At 43.6% G+C, this 27,845-nt stretch overlaps 1 protein-coding gene across 2 annotated transcripts in view; it reads left to right on the plus strand.

Moving 5' to 3' along the window:
• The window catches only part of AHI1 (Abelson helper integration site 1), a 971,238-nt gene that overhangs the window by 133,313 nt on the left and 810,080 nt on the right, over positions 1-27,845 (plus strand). For both annotated transcript variants that reach the window (XM_085611599.1, XM_085611600.1), the window contains one exon: positions 14,005-14,100. In XM_085611599.1, the coding sequence (XP_085467725.1) occupies positions 14,005-14,100 (96 nt within the window). The remainder of the gene's footprint in view (positions 1-14,004; positions 14,101-27,845) is intronic.

Raw genomic sequence — 27,845 nt, forward strand, 5'->3', positions numbered from 1 at the left:
TTGGGAATGCAGCAACAACCACAGCCAATCAATGCCCAACAGTCCAGATGAAGTCCTTTGTTTATGTTGGAATCCCCTCTTTCGTCACGTGAGTCATGGCACTGCACGGTCTTCATGGTCCTGTTTACCAACTTCAGTCCCTAAGAAAAAGAAAGACATCTGTTATTTGTTCCAAATATGATGACAAGCATGAACACAACCATCTTTGTCATCTTCGCAATCTCCTTACAACCTCACCTGAGCATCACATTAGTGTACAACCAGATAAAGTAGCAGAAAAACACAATACACACTAGCCACGAGAAGGGCAATGTGGAAGAGATTCCTCACCGGGAGGGATAATCCTCGCCTCAGAGTCCTTAATAGAACTGAAACTTTCCATTCCGATAGCTAGGAAACTTTTCATCCTATGTCAGGACCGGAGGTGAGGATTATGCGGGTTCAAAGTGTTTTCAACACCAAATAAGCCATGTCCAGCACCGGCTTAAAATAGAATCTTTGAAAGGTGGAATCTGAGGACCAGTCCGCCTCATTCATGATGTCCTCCAAACGGGCACCTAAGCTGAATACCTTCAAAGCCATTGCCTCCCCTTGCAGAGTGTGCCCCAAACATCTTGGGGTAAATACAAGCTTCCTGCATGACTCTCCAGATCCAGCTAGCTATTGTGGGAGAAGAGACCACCTTATGTAGCTTACGCAGAGCAATAAGGAGTTGCCGTTCACCAAGTAGCCGTAACTCCTCTGACATCTCCTCACATGCCTTAAGGCACTTCTCTACTCACAGTTTAGGAGAATCCAGGAAGGCTGGACAGGTGATAATCCTGATGTTGGACTTTGCCCACTTACTGACTGTAAAAGACACCCCTTCTGGAGAAAACACTCTACCTGTGATAACCAAGGCTCGTACGTCCAATAACAATCTGCAGGACACCAGGCATAGAAACATGGCCAACCTTTCTGAGAACAGCTTTTGAGACAGAAACCTGTTAGGTTGCCAGGACAAAAATAAGTTAAGCATGTGACATCCTAGTGTGCCATGTAGCGTGATTCTGATGGAAGGGACAGGTAGATTCCTCGAAGGAGCCGGCATACAAAAGAGCCAGCTCCCTCCATCGCCGGACTGGCTAAAAAATTGAGCACCTGTACTACATCAATGACCACGGATCAGCACCCTGTTACAGACACTAGGGTGTCCATCTTGTACATGCCAGCCTGCACCTCTTGACTGTACTGGCAGCCCATGCCTTGAATAGGAGACCCTCAGCCTGTCTCGAAAGGCCTGGGACCGTCTATCATCCCCTGTAATCCATCATGCCGTCAAACACAATGAGCCCTCCATCACCATCAAATTAGGAATCAATCAATCAATCAATCAATCATAACATTTGTATAGCGCACTACTCACCCGGAAGGGTCTCAAGGCGCTTGGGGGGGAAGGGTCCGCTACTGCTCGAACAGCCAGGTCTTGAGTTGTTTCCTGAAGGCGAGATGGTCCTGGGTCAGCCGAAGGTGGATGGGGAGGGAGTTCCATGTCTTGGCCGCCAGGTAGGAGAAGGATCTGCCTCCGGCGGTGGCTCTTCGGATGCGTGGTACGGCGGCGAGGGCGAGGCTAGTAGACCGTAGCTGGCGGGTGATCGTGTAGAAGGTCAGGCGGTCGTTGAGGTACTTGGGGCCCAGGTCGTGGAGAGACTTGTGTGCGTGGGTGAGGAGCCGGAACGTGAACCTCTTCTTGACGGGGAGCCAGTGTAGGTCTCTAAGGTGGCCGGAGATGTGGCTGCGTCGGGGGATGTCCAGGATGAGTCGGGCAGAGGCATTCTGGATGCGTTGGAGTCTTTTCTGTACCTTGGCTGTGGTTCCGGCGTAGAGGGTGTTTCCGTAGTCCAGTCGGCTGGTGACGAGTGCCTGGGTGACCGTCTTCCTGGTTTCGGTCGGGATCCATCGGAAGATCTTGCGAAGCATGCGTAGGGTATCAAAGCATGATGAGGAGACGGCGTTGACTTGTCTGGTCATCGAGAGTGAGGAGTTCAGGATGAAGCCCAGGTTGCGTGCATGGTCTGTCGGCTTGGGAGTGGTGCCCAGGGCGGGGGGCCACCAGGAGTCGTCCCAGGCGGAGGGCGATGGTCCCAGGATGAGGACCTCCGTCTTGTCTGAGTTCAGTTTCAGGCGGCTGTTCTTCATCCACTCGGCAACGTCTTTCATCCCTTCGTGTAGGCTGGTTCTGGCGGTGTCGGGGTCTCTGGTGAGGGAGAGTATCAGCTGGGTGTCATCGGCGTAGGAGATGATGTTGAGGTTGTGTTGGCGTGCGATGGCTGCAAGAGGTCTCATGTAGACGTTGAAGAGGGTGGGGCTGAGTGAAGATCCTTGCGGAACGCCGCAGATGACTTCGGTGGCCTCGGATCGAAACGGGGGGAGGCGGACTCTCTGTGTTCTTCCGGCGAGGAACGAGATGATCCACTTCAGTGCCTCCTCTTGGATGCCGATGTTGCTGAGGCGTTGGACTAGGGTGCGGTGGCAGACAGTGTCGAACGCTGCAGAGAGGTCCAGGAGGATGAGTGCCGCTGTTTCCCCGTTGTCGAGCAGGGCTCGGATGTCGTCGGTGGCTGCGATGAGGGCGGTCTCGGTGCTGTGGTTGGCTCTGAAACCGGACTGCGAGGGGTCGAGGGATCCGTTCGTCTCGAGGAAGGCGGCAAGCTGTCTGTTGACGATCTTCTCGATGACTTTAGCAGGAAAAGGGAGAAGCGAGATGGGGGGAAAGTTTTTGAGGTCGGTGGGGTCCGCTGTTGGTTTCTTCAGTAGAGCGCTGAGCTCGGCATGCTTCCAGCTCTCCGGGAAGGTGGCGGTGTTGAAGGAGGTGTTGACTCAGTAGAAGAGTCTGGCATAGAGAACTGGAAACGAAACTGAGATTGGAGTGACCAGCCCTACCTCCGCTCGCTGTCTCCTGACCTGAGCCAAGACTCTGGTGATCATTGTGAACGGGGGGGAAAGCATAGCCCGTCTCCTGACTCCAATTCTGGAGGAACGATCCGGTCTCCAGCTGAAGAACCTGGGCAGTTGATGATCCAGCCAGGAGGCAAACAGGTGGTGTCGGACTTTAAAACGAGGTCTGGAGCTGACCTGTAAATTGCTCTACCATTCCCCGCGGGAAAGCCACCAGCTGATCTCCTCCTTTACTTCGACTGATAGGGGCACTAGCAGAGAGTAAGTGATCCCCTAAGCAAGTGATAAGGTGGAGGCATTGCAGGGCCCAATAATGGGTGGTCCCTGGATGGACGACAAAAGCAGGCTCACCAGGCAAGCGATCTGTCGCACCGTGGTGCGTGGCCTGGACAGCATTTTCTGCAAATTGTGGCAGATCTTCGTCACCTTTTGGGATGGAAGGCTCTAGGAGGCTGTAGTTGAGTCTATCACAAAACCTAGAAAGGTGGCCCTCTGGGATGGCATGAGGAGTGTCTTCTCCTAGATCACGAACCGCAGACCTTCCAGAAGGTTCACTGCCACCTGCAGGTGGGGCGACAGCTTCCTTGGGCATTGAGCAAGTTATAGCATGTCATCTAAACAGACACTCAGACACATCCCCTGAGCCCGGAGATGTTCCACTACTGGCTTGAGGATCTTCGTGAATCACCAAGGGGCAGAGGAGAGCCTGAAGGGCAGAGTGTTTAATTTGAACATCTGTTAGCACCACACAAATTGGAGGAAACGCCAGTGGGGTGGGAAGATTGGAACCGTCAGGTGAGCGTCCTTTAGGTCACGATGGACTATATTGTCGAAAGGACGGAGAATGTCTCGGAGGCGATGAATGCCCTCCATTTTGAAGTGGTGGTAGACGAACCACCAGTTGAACTCCCTGAGGTTGATGACTGGTCGTTGACCCCCATCGCTTTTGTCTACCAAAAATAAGTTGCTGAAACATCCATTGGGATGTGGAGTAGACAGGCATATGCCCCTTTTTTCTAGGAGGGCATCGACCTCCGCATCTATGATCACAGGCACCTGAAGCGAGAACTGTATTAGACAGTCTGAAACCCCCGATCTGTCTGTAAGAACCACAAATCTGTTTTGGATAGTCACTGCCCCGCCTGGAGCCTTATCCCCTGGGGAGGTATTGGGAGAGGGCATGGCCGGGGTTTCAAGATTCTCTTTATGGACGGCTGGGCCTTATCTAAGGAAGTGAATGTGGCCACAATTTTGCCGAGCTCCTTGATGAAGGCCTCACCAAAGAGGCCGCCCTAGGCCACTGCCCTGCCTCCGAAATCGCAAGGTCTCCAAGCTCTGGTGCACCATAATGAGCAAGGAACTGCGGCGTTCAGTGGATAGCACACAGTGGGCATCGCTCAAAAACGATAATCGTGCATTGCACCCAACTAGAGAGGACCTCAGGGGAGATAATGGAACCCAAAGACTTGACTTCCTCTGCTATGTCTAAGATGTTAAAAAGGAGGCCAATTGCATCCAGTAGCTTATCCTGGAAGGGATCGCAGGATCTATTGATGCTCTTCTTGGGATCCTTCATGAATTCCGCCAGGAAGGAGGCCATCCTGGGGTTGACATCAGGGTTCTTGGCAACCTTACACTCCAAAGTAAGTAGGGACATTCCGCTCTTAGGCAGCAGCAAGTCTTCTTCAGTCGCTTCCGCAAGTGCCCTGCCACATAGCTAGGCACCTTATTTGCTGGGCCCACTCAGAAGACCTAGGGTGGAAAATGTTGTCCAGTTCTAACATATCCGACCCCTTGCCTGGGGATAAGGGCTCAAGAGTGGGGGATGGGTCAGAAGAAGGGAGCCAAGGTCTCAAGGGGTCTACCTCCTCTACGTTATCAGGAGGATTCTGCGATTCCAGCTGAGGAGGCCTGGGAAAGACACAGAGGGTACCAGGGGCATGATGGTGGTGGGAGAAGCTGGACGCGGGATGGCTTTCTTGAGACGATCTATTTCGTCATGATCCATCCCGGCCTCTCACCGTCCCTCTGGTTGTAACAACTCCTATCTCTGTGGGGCTTGAGGGGGAGATAATGGAACCCGAAGGCTTGACTTCCTCCGCCATGCGTCCTCATCAGAGTCCCTGTGTAAGTCGTAATCGGAGGGTTTCGGCGAATCTGGCTGAAGAGGCCCTGGGAAAGACAGAGGATGCCAATGTGGGTGCAGGGAGCCTGGGCCAGGAAGGCTTTCTTGAGACGGTCAAATGCGTCATGATCCTCCCCGACCTCTCACTGTCTCTTTGGTGGTAATGACTCCTGTCCCTGTGGGTCTTGAGGGGACCAGGGGGCCCAGGGCCCCCTGAAGGTTTGCAGTCTAACCCTGGGAGCCCTAGCACATTCTCGCGCTATTTGTCTTATGCTGCATTGTTTTGAAAGGGCCGTAACCTCCGAGACCGCACCGCACTGTAGATAGTGGCTTCTACTGCCCCATAGAAATCATCATCCCTAGATAGAAAAGACAGGGGGTCCCCTTCCATAGATGTGCCTTCCGGAATCTCCATGACGTGAGCACTAAGGGACAGACCAAGGGTATGCCGGCAGGTGCAGCGCTGGTTGATTTGGAACTGGGGTTCCAGCAAAGGTATGTTTGTGGACCAGGCCACACTCTTTAACTGGTCTTAGCCCGGGCCCCCCCCCCCTCCCCACAATTCCAATTATCTCTTGGCCAAGGACTGTGTCCCCCAACTGAGGCCTGAGCGGCTACTGAGGTAAAATACAGACCCCGCTGGGTGTCATAAAACCAGGGAAATACCGATTCAGAGGGTGTCAGGTGTGAAGGTGGCACAGAAATACAGACCCCGGTATTGTGGGGCGTTGCTCTCCAGGCCCCGGACAAGACTCCTGAGGCTACCACGGCACGCAACTCTGAATCCATCTGAAGAAATTTGAAAAAAGCATTTTGCGAGCTGGGAGTCAGGCTGATCACAGTGCCTCCTGGTGGGTGAAGGACTGCACTTCGCTGTCCCACAGTATGCCGTTAGCATGAAGCTGGAAGTGTAAGAAGCTTGATAGCGTTCCCGCGGACTGCATAAACAAATAACAATATAAGCACAGTGGAAACACTAAGCTTATATAGCTTAATATTTTGATTGGGCAAAAGTTGTGTGCTAGCACAAAAAAAGTGCTTGCCCTCCACACAGCTGTGATCATTTTGTTTATTTAGCCAGCTGCCTGAGCTTGAACTTCCAGGGGCACTCAAATGAAAGACATTGTAATGGTATCTTAAATAACTAGCTAATAAACTGTGTTTTTCTGTGGCTGCAGCACGAATGGGAGTCATTAACCTACAAGAAATTTTAGGTCTAGCTTAACACACAGTGCAATGGTCACCTGGCATTTTAACCTACACCAATATCATCCTACAGCTCTTTACTTCCACACAAATACATATCCTTTCCCTTGCTATCTACCGGTAATACTTCACTTTATCATGCAACATTCCTATAAAGTCCGACCTATTTTCTTTGGCAATGTTTGTATTCATTATTTAATAGTTTTAAACAATGTCACACTTCAAATTAAATCACCCTTGCTTTATTTTACCATGCCCTGGATGCCTGACAATTGACTCAAGGCATGTCGGCAGTTAATTTCATGCACCTACGGTATGGGAGTTTTATGTAAATTAAACTGTGCATGAGATAAAATTGCCACTTCACATGATGTACAGGGATCTTTTCAAAATGTAGTGGGCAATAAGTATTGGAAGGAAGAGCGTGACAGCAGAGGATGCTACCCAGCAAATGCTTCGAACCGCTCAAAGAAAACAATTTTTTTTAGTGGACTGAAAGGTACAACAAAATCAGTTACCTTTTTTGTATTTTTATTTTGAAACCAGACCAGGTGAGACTAGCTCCTCTCTCTTCAGAAGGAAGCAGTGTTTTCCCTTGCTTTAAAACATCCCATGGGCAGCAACCACTGTAAACATAATTTTGCATTATTGTATATTTTTCTGCCCAAACATTATTCCAAATGAGTTGCTGCATCACTCAAAAAAAGTACACACAACAGGGTATGTTCATCATGTATGCCAGAAATCTGTCAGAGACAAATCCTAATTACATTTCTATGTAGTTATGTATCTATTAATGTATTACTTTACTCCTACTGCAGAAATAAAAAAAGGCCTTCAACTCTCTCCAATGCGCTACTCTATATCTCATCCTATACCTCTCTCAATATATCCTCTACCTCTAATCTGACTCATTCCAAACCTCTCTGTTACTACTCTGATCTTCCTAATAACCCTTTCTAGACTCTTCCCTCCTCTATCCCTCCTTTGACTCATCCCATACCTCTTTTTACTACTGCTCTCTCCCTAGTAACCCTTTCTAGACTCTTTCGTCCTCTAAATCCTTTGACTCATTCCAAACCTCATTTTACTACTATGATCTTCCAAATAACACTTTCTAGACTCTCCCCTCCTTTATCCTGTTAAATCCACCTAACAGACTCATACGTCCACTGCTCAAATTAACGATTTATATTTCCCATTACTAATCCACCAGTGATCCATTTTAGGTTCCGAAGTAGCGTACTACTCACCGAAAAGTGCCTCAATGCCTATTCTGGGGTAGAAGGGGCTATATTAATACAATTACAATAATTAGGGCAGGCAGATTTTGAGCCTACGTGTATAGCATGCAGTAACTTGTAACGTGGGCCCTCATAAGATACTTTTATGAGTTTTGTTCCATTCTTACAAGACACCATTTAGTATGGCTAAAATATCTCTCCTATTCCATCTCTGTTTGCAGTAAAGTATCCCATTTCTCTATCACTTTATTAACTGAAAGATGCGGGATCAATTTTATTACCACATCCAATTTAAAAATCCATTTACCATAGAGTATCCAGCTCTGCCTCACACTTAATTTTATATTGTGGAAAACATCACATAACATAATCAGTATTGTTGACTAGTGTTTTGTCTCCCAATGTTCAAATATTCATTTGCTTTCCCCTATTAAGGGTGAAACATAGTTTGATTTAGCAGTATCTATACAGATTTCTAATATAATGTCAGGTTTATTTATCATCCGATGCTTGAGTTTTGCAAAATTTGCTTTAATGAACACAGTGTATGAGTTTAGGCCTTGAAAGATACGGTCGTACACACAGTCCTGGTATTCTTTTTGGTTAAATTGGAAATGGAGAAAGGATGAACTATTGCCCAGTGGCTGAATAGTATGCTATATGACCAGGAAATCAGTGCTCAGATTCTGACTTTCCGCCCAGCCAAGTTGTGCTATCCTTGGCAAATCACTTTGTTTCACAATATCTCATTTTCATTATCTGCTAAACTGTGAAGCACTCACAGTACTCCTATGGAAAATGCTCAGCCACATGCGATTTCGAAGAAAATAATGTGACTACATATTGGTGTCGGATTTTGGGTGCCCCTGTTTGGAACAGCATTTAATTGATTACCTATTTTGTGCTAATTCAAGCCCTATTTTGTCTAACAACAATAAATTATAGGTTAAAGGTTAAGATACAAAAATACACACAAGTAATTTAAAAAGATAGTTTACTTTCCCAGGGGCCCCCTTGGAAAGAGTGGCCCCTGGTCAATTACCCACTTAGCCTATGCCTTAAAGAGTCTCTGCAAAATATATAATAATACAATTGGCCTTTAATATTTTGCTCATCAGAAACTGATGTCTTTTGGCCCGTTCATTGCATCATTATCAGGGCATTATTGGACGGGGGATGGCGAATGATCAGTAAGACTATAACCTTTAATGTTCCTAAGTTTTTGTTTGGAAATAATCAATCATATTAAATATTACTCAGTTGAGTAATATAAGCTAAAGTGCTACATTGAAACTCTTGTGTATGCTAAGGAAATACACTTTTAATGGCGTAGCAGGGGTCTCTAACCTTTTCTGTAGTGAGAGCTACATCTGCTCAAGGAAAGTCTTCCCGAGCTACTAGCAGATTTTATACCTGTAAAATAGTGATCACACTATGACCACCTAAAGCAAGATTTTCAGTAGTTACCACCCAAGTATACCAAGTGCGGTTACCAGCAGAAATGCTGGGAAAATGTTCTTCAATATTAAATGCCTCCCCTTGACTTATGAAGTAACATTCAAATCTTGACATGCCCAGTGGCACAAAGGACATAAGCACAGCAGCACGTCTCCTTAGCTCAGCTTGAATTATCATTCACCAGTTTCTGAAAATGCTCATTTTTCTATCTAATACTACTTTCCACTGTGGGCAAACAAACTAAATTTTCCAGAAGAAACCCCATTTTTAAAACTGCCTTTAAAATATCAGTTTTCAGTTTTTGAGAAATGCACAGTCTCAAAATATCAGCTTGTCATTATCATCATGTACTCCCATGTACAAATGCCTCATATGGACAGACTACTTTGAATTCCCAGGTATTACAGTCATATGCCATGGATGCTCATAGTTGGTATAGGAAACAATGGTCCTAGACTTCTTTAAAGCTACAATTCAGTTATGAAAAACATTCATTTGTCAAAGGGCTTCCGGTACATATAGAATTAGCATTGTATCATTAATGTACCACCATTTTCTTTACAATGCAAACAAGTATATCCTCAAAAGACACAAAGGCGCAAAATATTGCTCCAATAGTGACTGTTTATTATTTAGTTACTTTTATAACAGATCACCATATTCAATGCTCCAAATAGAGAATGAGGTTGCTCCAAGGGGAGTGTGAAAAAGGAAAGTGCTCGTGAGGTAGGACAGATATAAAGGAGGGGAATCCAAAAGGCAAATTCAATAACCAATCAATTACACATTCTGGTATCCTTAGTAAAGATGGTCGTGGTTCATAGTGGCACCAGTTTTACAGATAGGCTTGTCCCTTATGGATTTACAAATATTCATTTAATGATTTTCTGATGTTGCACAGAGAACATTCATCTGTGAAAAGGCAGGGCTGGGATGATATCAGGTACAGGCCCACTGTGGGAGACTGTCGATGTTTCGACCCTGGTGCAATGAGGGTCATTTATATCTTCTGCAGGCGGGTCTTCCTCAGGACGGGGAGGAGGGGAGGCAACCTAGGGTGAGGTACAGTCAGGATACAGCCCCTGCTATATTAATTATATTGAGATTGGATACAGAGTGTCATGTAGCAGGTCCTATAAGCTGGTACAGTGTGCGTTACTGTGATAAGTTTGGCTGGCTGTCACTCTTAGGCACTTTTAGAGTCTTGAGATGATCAGTGCTGCCTTCTTTAATAGGCACCTATTCAGAAATTGATACTGGGCTTGACTTCAGCTCAGAGGGCTACTTTGAAGGTACTGGCGAGCTACCAGTAGCTCCCGAGCTACTCGTTGGAGACCATATTTTTGCCCTATGATCCAAGCCAGATTACTGTCTCTGCTCACATTATCTAGTTGCTGGCTTGCCCACCTTTTCATGCAACACTAACTTGAAACTCTATACAGTCCCAAGGACCACTGCAGGTGAAGTTATCTTTTGCCATTTGTTGCAGAATTCCCAGAACCTGGGGCCCTCACCTATATGTAAAGAAGGGTGAAGGTTACCTGCCACGGGCAAGCAATTTGAATCAAACTGTGAAGCATCAATATTAAGTTTCATGTGAATAAGTTGTTGGACCTCCTTTGGTTGAATCACTGATCACTTCGTGGACAGACGTCAACCAAGCAAGCACCTCCTTCCTTTTCTGGTTTGGTTGAAAAACTATCCTGGGAAGACTTTCCCGAAAGAGGTTGTGCCTTTCTGCTTGCGGTGTATTTAAGTATGTTTGCTGAATCACCCCTGTGCTACTGAACCTACCCCAAAGAGGTAGGTTCCCACCTCAGCACCGATGTGCAACTTTTGACTGCAGAGGTTCAATTGGTATTGCCTTGAAAGCATGTTGCCTATTGAGCCATGCTTGTTGGCATTAAAATATCTAGTAAACTTGCTGCTACATTCATGAAGGTACCATTCCAATACTTTTGTTTGTAGACCTCCGAGGTAAGCAATTTATCCTAATATGCATTCCATGACCTGTCAATCCTCTTCTTGGGATATTTCTTGTAGTTTCTCATGAAGGTCAGCATTTATAGATTATTCCTTGGTTTGGCAGTGCTCTCCCAATTAACAGCCCGCCCTATATTTTGAGGCAGTTCTTAACCTGTTTGTCATGGCGCATGTGCAATCTTTCTCAAGTGTAGTACGCCACTCTTGGAATGTAAGCCCATGTAGAGGGCCTTGGATGCTAGTGTCTGTCAGGAATTAGCATTAAGTGCTATTTCTTCAGACAGTTCTCTCTCTGGCCGCTGGGTTCGATGCCCTCTAAGTTCTACTTACAAGAGACTTGCTTTTTAATTGCTTGATCTAATTGATGGGTTCCATCTCAACTTTGGTGCTGGTCATCAGTCAAGTTTTAGTGGAGAGTCTTCATTGGATATCTACTGGTCTGTCCTTTCTCACGGACAGATGGTAGAAGCTGCAGATTTGCATCACTTTTCAAAAAGGGAAAATAGAGCTTGCCTTAGGAATGTAAGAGGGGAGGGGAGGGCTAATTTTGCACCCATTTCCCCTTAGCACAATTCTTGTGGCTGTCCTAGGGCACTACCAGGCATACCTAGAGGCACTCCATGTGCAAGCCTGGTCCTTTCATCAGTAGCAGTCCAATCTCTGCCATTGACAATGAGTTGCTGCTAAGTTGTAGTTCTCTGCTACAGCGCACTTCACTGTGCGTTGAATGGGCCTGCCCATGAAGCAGAGGAAACTCTTCATATGAGCAGTGAGGCTCTTGATATAGATCACTGAGATCTTGCAAATGTTAGTGGTCACTCACCAATATGGTGTCCACACTGAAATTATTTGACACCAGGTATTCCGATTTATTTCTCCCTGCCTCCTTTTTGAAGTGTTATTTAATGTATCTTATGCAGGAGTCCTAACAGCAAAGGCTGTGCCTATAGGTAATGCTAGAAGCAATGAAATAGCAAAGCTTGATCATTAACACCTTTCACTGCTTGCCAGTCCCTTGATAAATGGAATCTGATCTACAAAATATGTGCAAATATTCTCTGCATACCAGGCCTCTATGCTGAAATCCTATTGTTCCTCAGCAGGACCTCTGTGAGGGGTACATGTAAGTGGCTGCTTGGCACACAAGTTTGCATTCCACGATGCACTATTAAGACTCAGCCGAGCCTTAATCCTTGTCTTTTGACTGCCTCGCCCAAGGACGATCCAGGCCACAAGAAGATGTTATGGTTGTGTGTTGACATGTTCACCTGGACAGAGAGAATACTTGTAACAGGAGTGGTCAATCCCCATTCGAAAGCATTCATACCACACAAAATGCACAGACATTTAAAGTCCTTGCTAGCAAAACGAATGAGTAAAAATGTCAAATGACATCACTGGACAGTTTCCTTTTAAGGTGTACAATGCTACACTATATATACACATATATATTGTTTCCCAAATTGCTCTCAGCATTTGAAAGGTCACTCGACCGTGTCCCCACCATCTGGCATTGAATTCCTCGCTGCTGCTTGCCTTAAAGTTGCCACACATTACACTCATGGCCGACGCGTTTCGAGGCAACGCCTCTTCTTCATGGGCAGCAACACGCATTGAAGGTCATCTCATTTCCGGTGTCCTTTTATTAGAAACTGAATGGCTTTTGTTTCGTGCATAATGATTAGTGCATTATGGGTATTATAGTCTAATGAGATGAATTGCAATTCTGTCCTATAGTAGGTACAATAACGTGATGCAAATTAAAAGCTAAATCTTCACCTTCGTAGGTTTGGCACATTTGAGGCAAGCTGAATTAATCGCTGGGACACGGTGCAGCGCAGAGTTGAATCTTCAGCTCCACAGCCTTCCGTTTTCCGAAATGGTGCTCCTTTCCACGGCGAGCAGTTTCTAATAAAAGGACACCGGAAATGAGATGACCTTCAATGCGTGTTGCTGCCCATGAAGAAGAGGCGTTGCCTCGAAACGCGTCGGCCATGAGTGTAATGTGTGGCAACTTTAAGGCAAGCAGCAGCGAGGAATTCAATGCCAGATGGTGGGGACACGGTCGAGTGACCTTTCAAATGCTGAGAGCAATTTGGGAAACACAATATATATATATATCTATATTTATTTATCATAAATGTGCAAAGAAAGAGGCACTCATCTCATTCAAACATTAGCATAGAAAGTCTGCAATATGGATGATATCCAGGTGTGTACAGCTGTATCATGTATGACATTGGTTATTCAAGTGGATGGTGGCATAATGTCAGCTTCCTTTGCCTGGGCATCTGGGAAGTGTAGCTATAATATTTTGTTTGAGTTTAAGGCAGCTAGTAATAAAAAACAACAAGAGTTATATACATGATCTTTTCCTCCAAGTCCTGGTATAGAACCAGTGCTCATCATAGTCAATACAAGTATGTTCATGTATTAGAACATTTCTCAAACTTATTCTGTAATTCTGCAGACCAAGAAGACGTAGATATATTTGAAAGTGTAGTGGTATACAATACATTAGGTTACTTTGTATACCTCTTGGTTGTAATACCGTGTATCATTTCTTATCCCTGATGCTTAACAAGTTTACACATACTAACCCAACAGTTGATGCATTCCTAGATTTCTTGTTAGGTTTTATTCATTTTCATGCGATGAACACAAGGCCAATAAAAAAAATGGCAGATTGATACGATGTCCTGTATTGTTTCCTAACTTGCTAACATGTTCGAGCTGTCATGGCTTGAAATAGCCCAAAGGAAAATGCTAAATAATGTCCCTGTCTATTCAGTCTTGCATTGTTTAGAGGTTTTGTTTAGAACTAATTGAAATAGAAAAAGCTTTAAGTATTTTTTATTAATAATGTGCACAACCATATCCTGATTCTGAGGTGAAAATGGTATGCACTATGTATATTTATTGCATTTGTTTCCTTTCTCTAGCACTTTACATTATTGGTGTTAAATTATTCTGTCATGCTGTCACGTTAAAGTTGCTTTCTCATATGGATGTAATTGAGATATTTTGTTAAATGTACATTTTCTTTTGTAGCTCCTCGATGTTTTAAGCGTAGATGATGGAAGACTTAACTCTGATGTTCAGTTTCAAGAAAGAGGTTTTCGGAGAATAGCCTGGGCCTTTTTAAAGGTATTTATGAAATGTTGAAAAAATTAGGGAGTCGCTTAACTGTCGGCATGTTCTAAAAGTAAAGTGAGCAAACATAGTTCGAAAACATACATTTTGATGTACCAAAAAGTGTAAAATCTTGTAGTTCATTTGTTCTGATGACGTTTCAATGCAGACCATTACTTTGCCTATGAAGAGAAATATTCCCAAACACTGCACTCAGCAGCCATACCTCTGATTGGTGTTCACTTCCCAGGATTATTAAAGGCTACCATGTAGGCAAATATTTAATATTGCTTCTTGAAGTAGAGTAATCTGGAGATATTGAATCATTTGTTCATTGCAACATTAAAGGAAACTTAACTGCTTAACCGTGGCGCGAATTCCGCAGCGGTGCGGCAGTTTGAAAAAGTGGGCGGGGTGCGTCGGCCAACAGACATGTGCAGCACTAGCCAGGTAGTGCTCGTGATGGCCGTTGGCCGATGGGAGCATGGAAGGGGATAAAGTAGAGAGGGAAATGAGACTTGGAGTACATTACTAACGTTAACACTGCTATTCCTACCTCCAACTCACTCTGGTGCTCTGTTCTATAAACAAAAGAGAGAGACAAAGAAATAAATGGGGAAGGGAAATATGAGGAGACAATCATCAAAACTAATCAACTTGAGAATTGACATTGCATCTTAATAGCAAGTTGTTTAAGTTGCAAGAAACAGGTGAAGCACTAATGTTGAAATCCCACAGGCTTGCTTTAAGAAAGCTCTACTATGTCTCTGTACATATTTTTCATCTTTAGCCTCCCCGCCTTTCGCACAAACACATTTGTGTAGACATAAAACATTTTTTTAATGAACCTATATACTTTACTTTTCTATTTTGGTTGCAGTCCTTGCCCTCCTTTACCACTCCAGAACACCTTCCTTGTGATACCTTATTTGGGGAACAGAAACCACTCTCATGATTGAGTGAAGAACTCCTTTTCAAAGGGACCAATGTCTGGCCGTTACACTGCTTCCATATATCAACGGCGCTGCCTTTGTCACCAGCGACCATGACCTTCTCTTTGATCCCGGTCGAATATGCAGGAATTGGAGGCAAGATACTTAATTTGTTTTGTTTGTTCTATGATATCAGGACCCACCTTTACTTACAAACTGACAACCATTGCCTCCAGGGTGCCAGATCATCTCAATTCCTGTTTCTCCTGACTGCGTCACCACGGCTGCATTCATCGTTGTATTCCATAATATTTTGTATTATAAGAATGTTGACACTACTCATTTACAACTTAAACTGGATCGGCAGTCAGATTATTAGCAAATTGTGACTCCATGAATCTAAAATATAGATTCTGCACTAGGGCACATCACATCTCACTGTTTTTACATTCATTTACAACCTTCCCAGCCACCTGCCAAAGCAGTGTGAAAACTTATCTTTAAATTGTAAAACCTGAATTGATAATTGCCTTTTACATCCTCGGACAAATAACAGGAGTGGGTGGGCACAATTCTCTCATGCTAACCTTACTCTGAGCTTAAGCGATTTCACACTTTTGAGAATGGCATTGCTAATCGCGCTCATTGACGTAGAAGCTAAAGTATACACGTCAAATCTTCTAATAGAGCTCGAAGACTGGGTCACCTCTAACAAGATTCTGCCAATTTCCCAAACGGGTTATAGACCCGGTATAAGCACTATGTGCAACCGCCTAGCCCTCAATCTCCTAGTCGAAATAGTGCAGAGGAAATCCACCAAACTATGCACATGTTTTGTTGACTTGAAATCAGCGTTTGACATGGTACCCAGAGATGTCCTGTGGCAAAAGACGGTAAAATAGGGTATCCCACAACGACTACTACGGGCCATAGTTAACCTGTACTCAGCGACTTGGGTCCAGATAAAGCTAGGAAATGGCGAAAGAACCACAGCGAGGATACCAACGTACATTGGTTTAAAACAAGGATACGTGCTAGCACCCAGCCTCTTCAATATATTTACTGCAGACCTAGACAAAAGACTTACAGAAGTTCAAAGCGATCCACCAAAGCTAGCACTCCGCCAAGTCAGAAGTCTGCAGTACGCAGATGACATTGTTTTATGTAGCCAGACCCCAGTAGGGCTACAATGCCTGATCACAAAGCTACTGGAATACACAGAGGAGCGTGGTCTGCTACTAAACTACAACAAAACCAAGGTCATCTGTTTTTTCAGCAAACATCGCGCCAAATAGAAAAAAACACAAATGGTACGCAGCAGGGAACAGCATAGAGCAAAGCAGCGCCTATAAATACCTGAGAGTAGTGGTTGATTCAAGATTCACATTAAAATAACACCTAATCAAAAGAAGACCGCAGGCAAATAAACTATGTTTCGGACTAAATACTCTAAAGCAGAAACTAAAGTGTCCATCAAACTCCCACTTATTAAAAGTAATCGCGACCAAAGTTCCTTCCATCTCTCACCTACGGCTCCGAGTTACTTAAAGGCCAAGACACAAAGCAGCTGAATCTCCTACAATCAAGCCTTATTAAATCAGTTTTTCATATTCCACAATTTACATCACAAACACAAGTGCGCTTGGAATTTGGGTTGGCTAATCAAGTCCAAGTAAGGCAAGCAGCGATAACAAAACTGTGCTGGAAACTAAGAGCTGCCCAAGAAGAGTCCTTGCTCAGACATTGCTGGATAGAACTGAAAAACCAGCCAAAAGGCAAGAAAGACTGGCCAACAGCACTGGAACATGCCCTAACCATGAAAAATTTGCATAAACCTTGGTAAACAAACTACAGTTTCTCCGCTTTCAAAAAACATAGCTAACAAGGCAGCAAAACAAAAAGCCTGGTTAATGGATAAGGCTGAACTAACAAAGAAAAAACACGGCTGGATGGTTTTATCCTCATATGAGATAGGTACCCCACAGCCCTATCTCGTCCAACACATAACTCCATCCGTTTTAGCATTGTCTACTTCTGACCCGGCGGGGAGCCTTTTGCTCAAAAGATCTGGTTGCACCGCGGAAACAAACCTGGCCGACCACTCAAGGCAGACTTTGCGAACAAGCGGAAGAGACACTAGTACACCTTTTGTGCATTTGCTCAGCTGTGAGCAATTTAAGACAGCACTTTTTACTCCATGCTTTCCGTTTACTTCAAGTGAGATCATGCCGACCAGCCGTAATGGCATTACTAAACAGCCAGACTCTGCAGTTCTCATGTAGGGCCGCTACATTTCTGCAACTAGTCAGCACACTACTACAAAGAAAAATCATATAATGCTCTTTTTAGTGTGTACTATTATATGGCCACCACAATACCTGTAAATTTTGCACAAATCACTCTGGTGACCGCCTCTAAGGGCTCATCGTAGAAGTATAACTTTGTATTTGGTATTAACAAGCTCGCAGTGCATTTCTCTCAATGTCAAAATTCTGTTAGTGTTATGCTGATTTTAGGCAGTCCTATGTTTACAGTGGTACACATATTTGCAACTTTTGCACTTGAACTCAAAATATGAAATGGTGGAGGTCTAGTATCTGGCATCAATTAGTGCAATAGCTTATATTTCTCTTGGATTTTAGATGTTTTATGTCTTTCATCTTTTTCGGATATTGAAATGTAAATATGAATGTTTTATTAAATTGATGATTTTAAGGTAAAATTATAAAGGTTTTAACTAACCATACACAATAAAAACAAATCTATCTATCTATCTGCATTGCTATTTTGAAAATGCTGTGAGCCAAGTTCATTGGTGATCCTCCAAGTACCCAGTGTAAGTAAGTTAGATGGGGTACCTCAGGGCTTGCAGCACTTACTCTGCGACCCTGGAGTTCCCACAAGTAATACAAGTTCCCAAGTCTGCCACTGCAGACTGGTAGAGCAGTCGTGCTCTGCTAGCCCAACTTTGGCATTGAAAGCAATGGCGAAGCCACCACTTCCCCAGACGTTTGAAAGTCGCTCCTCAGGCAGGCCTACTGAGCCTGAAAGGCAGGGTGCAACATTAAAAGACGGTAAATTACAGTTTTTACTGTTGACAGACTTGGTCACCCTATTGGCGAGTACAGGGTTATAAATTGACACCTCAGGTGTGCTAACTCTTGAATGGTGAGATCAAAGTGGGCACTACAAGGTATCAAACAACTCGTTACTTTAAGCCAAACTTGTACCTCAAGTCGAAATTAATGTAACTTGTTGCAGTGTGCAGCTTTAGCAAAGTTGCCACATTGTTGCGCCTTCCTGGGCACACATGGAGCCTGCTCCATGAGACAGCTCTCTGCCCTTCTGGAGAGATGAACTAATGGCTCTCAGGAAGGAGGACAATGAAGGATTGCAGGCTAGGTGTGGTGTCACCTCCCTCCTGCAGGAAGCCAATTGGGTGTTTTGCAGCGTGAATCTTTCTGGATTCACTATTCTGTGCATTATACCTCCATCTAGTGGTTGGGTCCGGAATTGTAGTATTTCTTCTCTTTTTTCTTTTTTTTTGTTGTTGGTGGGTGTCGGCGACGTAGTACCATTTGGCCTGTGACGTCGACGGGCTTCTTCCGGAAGCTCCCACCTTTGGTAGCCATCTTCAGATTCTTTTTTTCCACCGTTGGGTCTGTATCGTTACGGAGAAGCTCCCAAGATTGCAGAGAAGAATCGAAGAAAATAAAGAAGAAACACCATGAGGAAGTTCTTTCAACTGCTAGGAACAACAGGAGGTTAACGAGGAGTCAAAAATCGAGATCTTCGACGACGATCGGAGAATGCGCATGCAGGGGGCTCCCTGGACGCTGTAATGGACAAAACACTGTTCAAATTTTGTCAGAACTGTCACCACAAGGACGCACAGAAGGATCAGCACCCAGTCTGTAACCTGTGCCTGCCGCTGGATCATCAGAGCGCCGACTGCAACGTCTGCTCGGTCTTCACCCCGAAGACTTTAGAGTGAGAGAAAGACAGCGACGTGCCAATCACAACATGCAGGGCCAAGGACCACAGCCTTCGTTGCGAGACCCGGGAAATAGATATTTTGGTCGTGGAGGTTGAAAAGAAGACTTCGAAAAAGGTAAGGGAGCCGTCGACCCTAAAATAAACTGAAGAGTCTCGAAAAACAGGCTCAAAACTAACAAGGGGAGCCCCGGCGCCAACATTTTCGATGACCACGACGTCATCCAAATCAAAACATGCTGTAAGATCCTTGGATAAGGACTCAGAAATGGCAAAGGTCCCTCGAAAGGGCAAAGACGTCAAAAGACTCTAGACAAAAGGACGACTCTGTGTCGAAAAAAGATAGACACAAGTGTTTTACGGTAGGGAGAGGACTGGGGGTCGGGAGGGTCGTGCAGGGGTTAGTGTTTTAGGGTAGGGAGAGGACGGGGTCAGGAGAGGGCCGTGCAGGTGTAATGGCTTATGGTTTAGGGTAGGGAGAGTACTGGGGGTCGGGTCGTTCAGGGTAGTGTTTTAGGGTAGGGAGAGGACTGGGGGTAGGGTTGTGCAGGTGTAGTGTTTTAGGGTTTTGGGTAGGGTGAGGACAGGGGGTTGGGGGTGGTGCAGGGCTAGTGATTTAGGGTTTAGGGTAGGGAAAGGATTGGGGTCGTGCAGGGGTAGTCATTTAGGGTTTAGGGTAGGGAAAGGATTGGAAGTCGGGGGTTATGCTGGGGTAGTGATTCAGGGTTTAGGGTAAGGAAAGAATTAGAGGTCGGGGGTCATGCAGGGGTATTGATTTATGGTTTAGGGTAAGGTAGGGTAATGTAACTTACCTTAGACGCTTTTACCAAGTGTATCCATTTAGCATGCATGCCTTTGTGTTGTAATGTCATGCGTGCTTAAGGCATATGCATTGTAAAAGAATGCGTTGTAATGGTAGGCTGTTATAGGGGTACTAGTGTAGTAATACCTGCGTTGTAATGTCACGTGTGGTATTAGTATGTACTGCCTGAAAGAAGTGCTAGGGTCACACATACATACAAATACCAAGTGGTAAAACATGCCCTTAAACATACTGAATTTATCAAATCCTCAAACATTTCTACCTGCAAAAGGTGAGGCTACAGTGCCTTAGAATGAGAACTTTTGCAACTATATTGATACGTTTGAAGAGGATGATTTTTCGCCTGAGAAGAAAAAGAAAGTAATACTGTATTGCTTCGGTCCAGTAGGTCTTAAAACATATAATCAGATACAGTAGAAGCCCAGTGAGGGTGGAGATGTGTTTTCACATGCATTGCAGGATCTTGGCGTGCATTTTTTGCCTATCGTGAGTGTTGCAGTGGATAAGTACAAGTTTTTCCAGAAAAAACAGGGAAAAGTAGCAAGTGTTGATGATTACATTGCCGCACTGCGTGCCCTGGCTTTAACTTCTCCATGAAGAACTTATTCACTATCAAATCATAATGCATGCGAGCAATCCAAATATTCAAGCTAGTCTGTGGATCAACGGTGAGGCACCCTTAAAGGAGGTAGTGGTGCTAGTAAATGAGCGAATCTTATGGGTAGATGTGCCAAAGCAGTTATGGATGAGGTACAAGAAGATGATAACCTATCTAGTGCTAAAAACAAGAAAGGTGAACAAACTAAAAAATGGTTACAAGAAGCTGTTGGAGAATTTGAACTTGTGAATTTAGGCCAAAAGAAGTGTTACAAGTATGGGGGAGCTAATTATTTCGCTTTCTACAAGAAATGCCGTGAAAGAATTCAAAAGTGTTCCCAGTGTGGTATCGTGGGTCACTATGCAAAAGTTTGCAGGAGGAAGTCTGGTAACACCAATTTAAAGTGAAATGCATTAGAGAGAACAGTGACTCTAATTTGGATGGATCGTAGAAAACATGTGCATCACATGCTTTGTATTGATTACGACATGTGTAGACCACGTCAAATGGAAGAAATAAATGTGCAAATTGATTGTGTGTGTGTGGGGGGGGGTGATGGTTAATGTGATTGCAGATTCAGAATGACCCTTTTGCATAGCGAATGAAGATTTGTAGAAAGATCAATTCTTGGGAAATTTGGGAATACATCTTGATTAATGAGATGTGGTAGCAAAGATTTATTCTGTGGACGGGATTGTAATAATAGTTTTCAGTGACTTAGAATTTCAGTTTAAAGAGAGGAAAACACTTAGTTATATGCATATAAAAAAAGGACCTTCAGTTTTAGGTTGGGCTGACCAAGGTGAAATAGGAATAATTTTAAACCCCAACAGTCTTGAACGTGTGTTGACAATTAAGGATAGCCTGAATGGAAAGAGCGAATTATTAGATTTGTGTCCTGAAGTATTCGCTCGTTAAGTGGGGTTGCTGAATGATTTTAAACACAAAATAGAATTTAAGTCATCAACGCTTACTTTTGTTTGTAAAGTTAGTCATAGCAATTGTGTGGAGTCCCAATGAACATATGGGTGTGGTATGTTTGTTATGAAATGTTGGTATGGTTTGGTGAGAGGGATGTTGGTGTGTTGTTGAGTTGGCGGTGCTTTGAGAGTTATAACAATTTTGAACCGTGTTGTGTCTGAGAGGTACTAGGAGGTATGTCTTACCAGATCTGTATAAACATACCTTAATTAAGATGACTGTTGAATTGGAGACATTTGATCAACTGTGTGGTTTTGGTACCATACTGAGCGCTCAGCCTAGTTTAACATAGTGTGTTGGTGAAGAAGTAATAAGTCTGGATGATCACATAGTGATTTATCTGAATTAAGCAATCTGTGAATATAATAAGCTTATTAAGAGAGACAAAACAATGAAAATTAAATTGCACATTAACGCCACCCTTCCAGATGATGGAAGGCCAATTGAGAGATTATTTGTCCTCTGCTAGTCACTTTCCTTTGTATGCAGGGTCTACATAAAGCTCTCCTCTGACGTGAGGTATTGGTGATTGTGGTTTGGCTGTGCTTACACAGCGATGGGGCAGGTGGTGGGTGCTCCCCCTTCTCCCCTGGGCTGCTCCAGGGACTTTGCTGTGTGCAGTTTAATGATCTAGGCTACCCTTTGAGTTCAGAATCCTGGTGCTCTGAAGTTTTTGTGACTACATTTGACCTGATCATTTCTCTGGGTATTGTGACCTGTGTTGCGTATAAGAAACATGGTTGATAAGTTGAGTGGCCTCCTTTTCTTTAAATACTTAACATTCCCCCACACTGGATTGATTTCAATCATTCTGCTTGGTGATAGTAATTCCAATAACCATACAATCATTGGCAAAGCGAATAGGTCTTTCCTACTAGAGCGATTGGCTTTGTGAAAGATTTTAGCTATGTTGTACAGCCGCGTCAGTGTCTGAAAGGTAAAAAAAACAAGCATTTTCAATGCAATAGGTCTCGCATTTACGCAAGTTTAAGCTATTGGCATTGTAAATGACAATGCCTCTTATTTAGGTTTTAAAAATGAAAACAAAAATAAAAGGCATTGTCATTTATAAATGGTAATAGCTCAAACTCGCGTAAATGTGAGACCTATTGCATTGCAAATGCTTGTTATATTGTGTATCAGAGACTGAAAACATTTTGTTTGGTGTGTTAATATATACCAACCTCAGGAAACGGCAAGGTTTCCTTGAAAAACAATAGGATGCATGTAATAAATCTTCATACTAGGACAGGCCTGTAGAGCAGCTAGCGTTGCAGGTGGCCTGGGAGCGGCACCGACATGCACACAGGTCTGTTCCAAGCTGGCAAAAGCGTGCTACATGTGTGGCATTCGTAAATATTAAGAAATAAAAAAGCAAGACCCGACCTAATATCTATGGAATACCGGATACTGTCGTGCAGTGTGTTCCAGACTGGTACAAATCCAACTTGCGCGTGTACAAAACGCACACAATCAGCATTTATGCAACTAAAGGTGTATCGATAATAAAAGCAAGCATTCCCCGTTAATACCAGCCATAGCCTCTGGCGCAAACGAGCAGATGTAGCGTAAAACAGACGTAGCACGTTATTAAAAACTTACCCTAGTGCAACAGATTACAGTCTTGAAGTTAAGGCGGCCAACCAACTCCTGAGCGCCTCGCCGTGCACTCAATGTGCACAACACAAACCTCGGAAAGGAAGTTGCTAAAAGTTGTAAAAAGTTAATTATCACGTGTGACAACAACGAATGGGCTAAAGTGTTACAAAAACAAGTTCCTCAAACGGAAGCTGCATAAATGCGAGCCCACGTACAACACACAGATTCTTACCCAACGTTTTAAATGAAGAAAAAAAAAACTAAAACAAGAGCAAAACCACAACGATTTAACACGCGTTGCCCCCCTGTATAATGAATGTAATTTATTAATACTGCAGAATGCGTCCCAGCTGCACTACTGAGGCAAAGTACACTATCTCCGTGGCCAACCTTAAAATAAAAATACGTTTCTGAAACTTAGGAGGAAAGAGAACGGATTCGACCCATTGGTTTTCGGGGGAAAGCGATACTTAGTTTAATCTGTGAAGCAAACAACGGGTTGTGCTCTGCGGCTCTGTGGTTACTCAAATTGTTTTCGCCAGGGGCTGAACGCAATCCACAGGTGACATCCGGTAGATGTTGGTTAACCCCCGGGGCACCGGTTCGCAGTCTCTTCAGGCCGAACACTGTGGGAGCGGGTGATTGTGAACACACGAGCGTTATTACAAGTGACGTAGCTGTTCGTGACGTCAAGCTGAGCAGAATAGAAACAGGCCTTCGTGACTTTGTCTCACACAAGGTCGACATCGGGAACTCGTGTTTCACTTATTTTATGGGGGAAACCCATAGCCCTCGAATTTTAGGTGGCCAGTGGGCATGGTGTTCTGTCATAGCTGCCAAGGTTTCAGATTGCTTATGCGTGACATTTTCATGGTTTCAGTGTACTTAAGAGTGACGTCCACCAAATGTGTGACCCTTCGGGTGACACTTGCTTGCAAGCAAAATAAAGCAGGGAAGTCTATGAAACAACAAGCCACGGCCACCTTTGCAAATATTATGTGTGCATACATGTGCACCTTTTACACTACAATTGAAAATGCAGCCACATAGAACGGGGCAGATGTATTATTTTTTGGATCAGCGCAGCGCATGCACAAGTGGAAGAAAGTAGCATAGAATTACCCTAGGGTTAGTAATGTAATGCAGATAGTGTGTTGTGGCTGGTCTGTAGAATAGGGTAATTTTTAGGTTCCCTCTCAGAGTAGTAACCATTCACTTCCTGCAGCCCGGGAGCCCGTGAAGCAGGAATGTGCACACAGTCTGCTGAACTGCGGCATGCGCGACGTTACGGAGCGGCGCAGGCTCCACACAGCACACGTCGGGTCGGGCTCCAGCACCTGAAACAAATCTGGCAGGGGGCGGCTCTGGCACCGCAAAGAAGCAGCACATTTGCAGCTATTTCCGGGCACTCTCCTTGCACCGCTAGCACTCAGCTAACTAGAATAACTGCACCGTCCCCCTAGCAACATGTGGTAAGTGCCAGGCAGCGGTTTCAGGGAAGATTGACATTTTCAAATGCAGCGGCGGGGTGTGTGCGCGCAAGTGTGTCTGTGTGTGCGCGTCCACAGACCCCAATCGCTGCGCGTGCCCCGGTCTGTCTCCCTTGAGAGGCATCTCAACGACAATAAGTCTCGTTGGCGGCAGCGCTTTGCGCTGCAACGCCAGCGAGACCTAAAAAGTGACATGATCTATAAAAATGGGTGTGTATCTTATAAATGGCTATATTCAAAGTTTATCATTGGTAACCTGTTTTAAAAATAATCTGCGTTCATTGTCAAACCTTATTATTTGATTAGACACGAAAATACTTTGCTGCAGGCTAAATTAAATCCAGGTCCAGGGTATAGATAAAATAATTCTGGATACTAGCAAAAAGAACCTTTGCTGGAGCTGCTTGAAGTGCTCTCTGTAACTCTGTAAATTGAATTTTTGCTCATTTTGTGTTATGGTTTTGTACTTCACAGTACTTGCTGTTTACATCTAGGGTTACACACACAAACAATAACTATTGTGCTTTTCTCTCCTTTTTAACACTAAAGATGTTTTGTATTTGAGAATATTGCAAACAATTGGTTGTAAGTGTAAACTAGCTCTGTCCAAATTTGCAGAATGTTGAGATCAGCAAAAGAACAAACAGCCTAATAAAGCAATCAATAAATGATCGATTTGTTAACATTATAGCCTCTTCACACTACTTATCTGAACTATGCTGCAACTATTTTCAAACACAGTGAAAACTGTCTGGATTACACTGTTTAAAACAGTTATCACAGATTAGGAAAGCTTTGAATTTATAAGATAGAAAGAATGTTTTCTTTCTAAAAACTTGTAGCTACAGAGATGAGACCCTTTTTAAGTAGGCCTTGGCGGAATTAAAATTCAGCTGGAGTAATTGGATTAAATCCGGTAATTCCGTGTTACTCTTTGACATGAAATTACCTATAATAATGCAATTATGCCTGCTTGCGTAATTCACAGTAATTGGGGGGGGGGGGGGGGGGGGATTGGAATCCTACCCGAGAGTGGCTGCTCATTCTGTCAATGTGCTGTTGCGTTTAGTGCTATTTTCTTAGCGCAAAATGCGTTCTCGCATCCATTTTTGACATGAGGGTGCATTTTGCACCAAGAAACTAGCGCCCACTCGATATTCTTGCTATGTTGCATTTAGCGCTATATCTTAAAGCAAAGCATGTCCTCGCATTCATTTTGGACATAAATGGGCGTTTGTGCTCTAAGAAAATAGTGCTATATGGCGAATACCTCTTCTTATGTGATTTTGCATAATTGTAGGGTTAATCTGCGTGTTATGCTACATGGAATTGCTCAAAGTACACCCACCCCTCATTTTATTTACACATTCACTGCACGAGAACGTGAAGAATTGTAATGCTACCTTGTTTGGCGCTATACCTCACATTCTGTATGTGAGTTGTGGCTGTAATTAAATTTGTCTCACTTTTACGTGTAAAACTCCCAGCGAGATATCGAGCAGTACTAGCCACTCATAACGCACAATTTTGATAGTGCACATCTGTCTGATTTACAGTTCAGTTCCTTGTTGAACAATTTCAAGAGCTATTGTCTGCAACGGTAAGCATAATGCCTTTTAGAGACCCAGTGATAAGCATGCAGATTTTTTAATAGTAATAATCAGTATTAATTACTTGTTACCTCAACCTGTTTTTTGGGGTATTCTTCACAAATGCTTTAAAAATTTAGTATACAAGGTCCAAACAAAAGAAATATATTAATTTCGATTATTTTAAGACTGATACATCTTGATAGTATGACTGTGGAAATAACAACTATGTAAAATGAAGTTCAAATGACAGAATCTGAAAACATGTAAACAGTAAAAAGCCACAATTAACTGTGTACAAATTCGAAATATTGCTGAGGTCCCAACAGGTGTGTAGTGCTCGGCACAGCTGACTAGAGCTCTGGAGGCCTGATGAGAAGGGAATAAAAGCTAAGGGTAATTCAGAATTATTCTGATGTATTACATCAGTAAAATTGCTTGCAACCATATGAGCCCTTTTTATTACATGTTTTATCACATGAGCAGTTAAACAGACTGTCTTGGTTCCCAGCTCCAGTATCTTCAACTCTTCTGTGGAGTTGATCATAGAGGCCAAGTGGTGAGTATCAGTTCTGAGGCATCTGTGTCTGGCTCTACCTCTAGGCGTGTCTAATCGTTCCTTGGTAGCTGAGACCTCAGCTACTTGGCCTCTATGACTAACTTCTTCGTGACAGTATAGGTAGCAGCTCTCAAATAGGATCATGCAAAATAGCAATTTTTTAATACCTCCGAGCCAAAATTCGGTACTTGGCAGCGGTCAATGACCCTTTAATGAGTGTACAGACAGCGGTGTGCAAATGATGACCGAAATTAACTAATTTTTCTCTGACAAAGTCTTCCTGGAAGGATGAAACATGTTGGATGGGCTGGATGTTTTGTATTTTAAAGAATAAACTTTGTTGAAGACTCCTCTTCATGGCTTTCGTGTATTTATGGACTATTTGGAAAACATTCCACTCATCTTGAAGGATTATATTGTTTGTTTTTTTATTTTGGATTTTTGTTTAAATTCTTACATTATCTAAATTCCTGGTGCAATTTGTGTAGAGCTCCCCATTCTATGTTTTGGTATACAGTTTGGGCCCATGAACAGTAGGTCTTTAAGGGAGGTGTAGCGCTTAACATTGATTTACATTACTATAACACATGTGCAGTCGTGAAAGGCCTAGTCTCCTTGTTGCTTTGATTTTTTTTTTTTTAAATATAGTGTTAAATATAAGCGTCAGAGTATGTAATTTTATTTTTTGCTCAGTCCAGTCTACTTCCATTATTAACTCAATCAGGTTTTTTCCACTCCTATTCCGGATTAGCCTTGTCATAACATCCAAGTGCTTTTTTGCATACTTATATCTTTGAGCCTTTACTTTTTAGCACTATAATTTCATTTATCTATTTATATAATCAAATGGCTTATTTACTATTTAAAATCCAGGATTTCACTCCTGCACTTAACTGTTTCTTATTGTTGTAGTTGTTGCTATTTTGAGCTCTCTGTGTCTTTGATAAAAAATGTAAGGACCCCACCTACTAAGGGCAAAGTGGTATTAGTAATGTCAGTGTCTGTTTCTCTCATTGATGTGCCAGACTTTTTATGACTGAGAATTTGAAAAGAGAGATTTAACAGTGCATCAGTCTTGAATCACAATTAATGGCATTTCATATAGAAAATGCCCTCCTACAGGACAACCTTTGGGCATGGTTTATTTCACTGTCTTCTGATGGAATTCCTATACCATGCGCCACCTAGATGCTGTC

Source organism: Triturus cristatus, chromosome 6, assembly GCF_964204655.1.
Source record: "Triturus cristatus chromosome 6, aTriCri1.1, whole genome shotgun sequence".
In the NCBI taxonomy this organism is placed as follows: domain Eukaryota; kingdom Metazoa; phylum Chordata; class Amphibia; order Caudata; family Salamandridae; genus Triturus; species Triturus cristatus.